This window comes from Pyrus communis, chromosome 17 (assembly GCF_963583255.1).
Source record: "Pyrus communis chromosome 17, drPyrComm1.1, whole genome shotgun sequence".
Lineage (NCBI taxonomy): Eukaryota > Viridiplantae > Streptophyta > Magnoliopsida > Rosales > Rosaceae > Pyrus > Pyrus communis.
This window is the reverse complement of record NC_084819.1, coordinates 7,379,856-7,384,908: the sequence shown is the minus strand read 5'-3', so window position 1 is coordinate 7,384,908 and position 5,053 is coordinate 7,379,856. Positions and strand designations below refer to the sequence as shown.

The 5,053-nt window shown below is 36.9% G+C and overlaps 1 protein-coding gene across 2 annotated transcripts; it reads left to right on the top strand.

Moving 5' to 3' along the window:
• Positions 1–314: 314 nt before the first annotated feature.
• On the top strand, positions 315–4,847 carry LOC137723415 (uncharacterized). Of its 2 annotated transcripts, XM_068462608.1 has the most exons (3): positions 315–454; positions 2,005–3,667; positions 4,277–4,847. In XM_068462608.1, exons 2-3 carry the CDS (start codon positions 2,008–2,010, stop codon positions 4,630–4,632), a joined length of 2,016 nt encoding a protein of 671 aa, XP_068318709.1. In that variant the 5' UTR covers positions 315–454; positions 2,005–2,007; the 3' UTR covers positions 4,633–4,847. The 2 variants fall into 2 exon arrangements, with proteins under 2 accessions (XP_068318709.1, XP_068318708.1); XM_068462607.1 differs by lacking the exon at positions 315–454 and having other exon boundaries at positions 1,335–3,667.
• The last annotated feature ends 206 nt before the right edge of the window (positions 4,848–5,053 follow it).

Below are 5,053 nucleotides of genomic sequence, written 5' to 3'. Positions count from 1 at the left end.
AAAATTAATAGAAAAACTGACGGAGGTTTGACATTGACACAAATTCGTAAGATGAGGTATGACATTGTCAATTTTAAAAGATGAGGTATGAAAGTATCGTAACATCAATAATTGAGGTAGTTTTTTGTAATTTACCAAAAAAAAAAAAAAAAAAAAAAGCAAGAAAAAAATAGCAAAGAAATGGAAAGGTAGAAATGTTTTCGCAGTTCAAACTTCAAAGGACAACTGTGAGAAAATGAGGGACACGAGCAAGTCATGTGCAACGGTTTTAGGAGAGTTCAGAGTTCTATGCCTTTTCCTCGGTCAAGGGCCAAGCGAAGACCACTGATTTATCGCCGTGGTTTTTCATTTCCTCGGCACTCTTCCTGCATCCTTCCCTCCAAAATCGCCGATCCCAGTTTGCGGGTACCGACCGCTCCGGTCTTTACGCTTTCAGACCATATTTTACAAGCAGGTGCCCTCTCTCTCTCTCTCTCTCTGTAAGTCTAAATTCCGATTAACAACATGAACTAATATAACTGAGTTGCTTAAGCTCAATAAAAATAAATAAATGTTTATTTAGTTACTGAACTTTTGAATACTTATTTACAAGTTAGGTTGCTGTTTTGGATTAACATATTTGTCGGTTGGAACGAATGATTTTGTGGGTTACTGGGAAAATTAACGTATAGAGGAAGATATGTCTGAAAGAAGAAGACATGAATCCACTGCGGCCCGGACCCCTGGTGGTTAGGGTCTTCTGTTCAATGTACCGCGTCTCTTGTTCAAAACCTCCCTAATATACATTAGTGTAGAATATCGCTTGTGATAAACAAAAGACATGAACCCATTTTGATGTTAACTACATTGAAATGTTTGGAAATTGAGGAGAAAATCAAGAAGAAATGATGAATAGAAGGATGAACACAGAGATCTTAGGGAGAGAGAGTTTAGAGAGAGAAATATGATTTGTATTAACTGAGAGAATGAAGATTAGGGTTTTACACACTTTGTTGTTATACTAGTAAGCCTAACAACTCTAACCAAATACTAACAAACTTGCTAACTATATTTCTAACTGTATTGCTGACTTGTACCCTTAATATTTGAATGTAGCTTGTGCTATAGAATTTGAATAAGTTAGAAAAACTAAAAGAGGATATATGTTGCCACTTAGCACTACGGTCTAGTGGTATTCCTCTTTAAGTGAGGTTTTAGAATCGAATCTCGTGGATAACGAATTTGATATCAAATTAGGTTGCTCATTGTGTGGCTTAGCCGAACTCTCCCTCCCCTTAGTGTAAAATTTATCTTTGTACTGAAAAAAAAGAAAAGAAGAGAGGATATGTGTTGTCTTTAATGTATAGAATTCTGCAGCATAAAATTGAAGAATTTGATGCCTAAAGATTCATGGTAAATGCTTCATTGAAATGCAGAGTTTGTTTTATTGGGATGGATTGTAACTGAGTGAGATATTAGAGTTCCCAAGTTAATCACTGTGACAAAAGAATGTGTAACAAATTGTGCATATTTAACTGGCATTGTACTGTATTACTTGACTTCGTTTGTATGGATCCGGTACAGAGGTGGGACATCTTCCGTGTGAATTTCTTGTTTTAGTTGCTTATACAGAAAATAAATGAACAAACAAACAAAAAGTTGCGAAGATGCATTTGCTATTAATGGTGTTTCAGTTCAAACTTAGATAATGGAAACGAGGAATGGGGTTGTAAAGTTAGTGAAACCTTAGGTAGAAATGGATACTTGGATTGAATTAGCAATTTAGCATGCTTAGGTGCTTTCCTTTTACCATGTAACAATGAATGATAAACAATTGTCGGGAGATCCAGGTAATGGCAAGTAGGTGTTTGAATATAGAATGTTATTCTGGAAGGCATTTCAAACTATTTGTTTTCTTCTTCTCTTGCATCAAATAATGCCTTTATAGGACAATTACTGCAATGTGTTGTAACATTTATATTCATTTGAATGGAAATAATAGTTATTGCATTTTTGTTGTCAAAGATAATGGTTCGTGGAAGAGATGCGTGTTGGGAACACTGTGTCCTGGTTGATGCAACAAAGCAGAAGGTTAGGTGTAATTATTGTCAACGGGAGTTCAGTGGAGGCGTATACAGAATGAAGTTTCACTTAGCTCAAATTAAAAACAAAGATATAGTCCCCTGCACAGAAGTTCCGACTGATGTGCGGGATAACATTTTAAGCATAATAAGCACTCCAAAGAAACAGAAAACTCCCAAGAAACCAAAGGTTGATAAGGCACTTGCAGCCAATGGTCAACAGAATAGCTCCTCTGCTAGTGGTGGCTTCCATCCTAACCATGGGACTAGCGGACAGAATGGAAGCACATCCCCGTCTTTGTTGTTTCCGTGCCCTTCACCGGTGGCACACCTAGAAGTGGGTGATGCTCAAAAGCAAAAGCAGGATGTTGCTGATAAAAAAATTGCTGTGTTTTTCATCCAAAATTCTGTCCCTTTTAGTGCTGCTAAATCCATATGTTATCAGGAAATGGTGGATGCTATAGCAGATTGTGGGGTTGACTACAAAGCCCCAAGCTACGAAAGCCTACGATCTTCTCTTCTGGAAAAAGTCAAAGGTGATATACATGATTGCTACAAGAAATGCAGAGATGAATGGAAAGAAACTGGTTGCACTATCTTATGTGATAGCTGGTCTGATGGTAGGAACAAATCACTTGTAATATTCTCAGTTACATATCCGAAGGGAACTCTGTTTCTGAAGTCAGTTGATGTATCGGGTCATGAAGACGATGCTACTTACTTGTTTGAGCTGATTGAGTCTGTTGTCTTGGAGGTAGGTGTTGAGAATGTTGTGCAAGTTATAACGAATACTACTGCCAGTTATGTTTACGCAGGAAGACTTCTTATGGCCAAGTACAACTCATTGTTTTGGTCTCCTTGTGCGTCTGATTGTATTAATAAGATGCTGGAGGATATCGGTAAACAGGAGTGGCTAGCTACTGTTCTGGAAGAGGCAAAGACCATCGCTAGGTTCCTATACAGTCATCCATGGACTTTGAGTACGATGAGAAAATTCACTGGTGGAATGGAATTGCTAAGGCCAAAAATTACTAGATTCGTGACTAATTTCCTCACCTTGAGGTCCATTGTGATTCAGGAGGACAATCTAAAGCACATGTTTTCCTTGTCTTCAGTATACAGTAGACACCCTGAGGCTCAAGCTATTAAGTCGTCGTTGTATTTAGAGAGATTTTGGAAGCATGCACGAGAAGCTGTGAGTATTTCTGAACCGCTACTTAAAATCCTTAGGGTTGTTGACGGGGATATGCCAGCTATGGGGTACATGTATGAAGGAATAGAGAGGGCAAAAGTTGCAATAAAGACCCATTATAAGGGTATCGAAGAGAAATATATGCTGATCTGGGATATAATTGATCAGAGATGGAATATGCAGCTTCACTCATCCTTGCATGCAGCGGCAGCTTCCCTTAACCCTTCGGTATTCTACAGTCCAAACTTTAAGATTGATTTAAGGATGAGAAATGGATTTCAAGAAACCATGTTGAGGATGGCTACCACACATGACGATAGAATGGAAGTAACAAAAGAACATCCTATGTATGTTAATGCACAAGGTGCTTTTGGGACGGATTTTGCAATCCTGGGAAGGACACTGAATTCCCCAGGTATGTAAACTTGCAATTATTATCAAAGTACTAATGAAACAAAAAAATTTGAAGCATGTGCTGGTTATATAATTATGGTTGCCAACATAATCCAATTTGACTACTTATGGCCTGCTTGATTACTATTTCGTTTTTTTGTTATTTGTTTTTATTTCTGTGTTAAGTGAAACAGGTCTGACAGACCAATTTTGAGTATTGAACATGTACTTTCTCAGTTCCCCTTTAAGGGCTTGTTCGTGATGCTTCTAGAATGGCGTTAAGCTTCATCTAACAACAAAAAGTGCTTTTGATTACGTTTGGCATAAAGACTTTAAAAAAATTCTTTGTTTTATAGGATCGCTTTATAGAGAAGCACTTTCCAAGTGCTTTCCAGGAAGAGCCTGAGTTTCTAATAAAAAAATTCGACTTGTTTCTAAGAAAAGGATTTTTAGTAAAAGCGTTTATAAGCAAAAGTGTTTCCCATAACAGTCCCAAACGAGCTTTAAGACTGATTAATGGTTTTTTCTTCTCCAATCATCTGTCATAGGACAGTAGCTCTTCTTTGTTATTTTGGTCTATATTTGTTCAAAAACGTGGGGTATGTATCTAACATTTCTCATACATTTACAGGAGATTGGTGGGCAGGTTATGGTTATGAAATTCCCACAATCCAGAGATGTGCAATACGGATACTGAGCCAACCATGTAGCTCCCATTGGTGCTGTTGGAACTGGACCACCTTCGAGAGCATGCACAGCAAGAAACACAACCGAGGAGAGCTGGAAAAATTCAATGATCTGGTTTTCGTACACTGCAACCTTTGGTTGCAGTCTATTTATCACCACAGAGATGGGAAATGCAAACCCATTGTGTTTGATGAAGTAGATGTAAGTTCTCAATGGCCTACTGAGTTGGATTCTTCTGTCCCACTTTTGGATGATTCATGGCTGGACAACTTACCCCTTGAATGTAGAGGTAGTCCCTAAAATTGTTCAGGGAGAAAAAACGAAGTACTATATATATGTATATTCATATACGCATGTGTATAATGTGTGTTTTTTATTAGGTAATTTTGTATGATATTGTAAGTGATATCCGCACATATTTTTCGCTTGTTGCACACCTTTATTTTTGTTGGGGAAACTTGATATAAGTTCAATTTTTTGAGCCAATACTAGGAATAGTCTAGGTTATTAAAATAAGTCCAATTTGTTATCTTTAATTATTTAATTATCAATAGTTATCTGTTCAATGATAAGATTTATTATAAAAATCAAATTTCTTCCCAATTATCTCTTTGCTTATTTCTTTTCATTTATCTTTTTGTTATTTCTCGTTCTTCCTTCTACTTTAAACCCCATTTATAGATTTTATTTTTAATTTTTATAATCAACCTATATCACAGGT

Coding starts and splice junctions, on each gene's coding strand:
- LOC137723415 (XM_068462607.1), top strand. CDS start 1,969: ATGGAAATAATAGTTATTGCATTTTTGTTGTCAAAGATAATGGTTCGT. Junction 3,668..4,276: donor AAGGACACTGAATTCCCCAG/GTATGTAAACTT, acceptor ATACATTTACAG/GAGATTGGTGGGCAGGTTAT.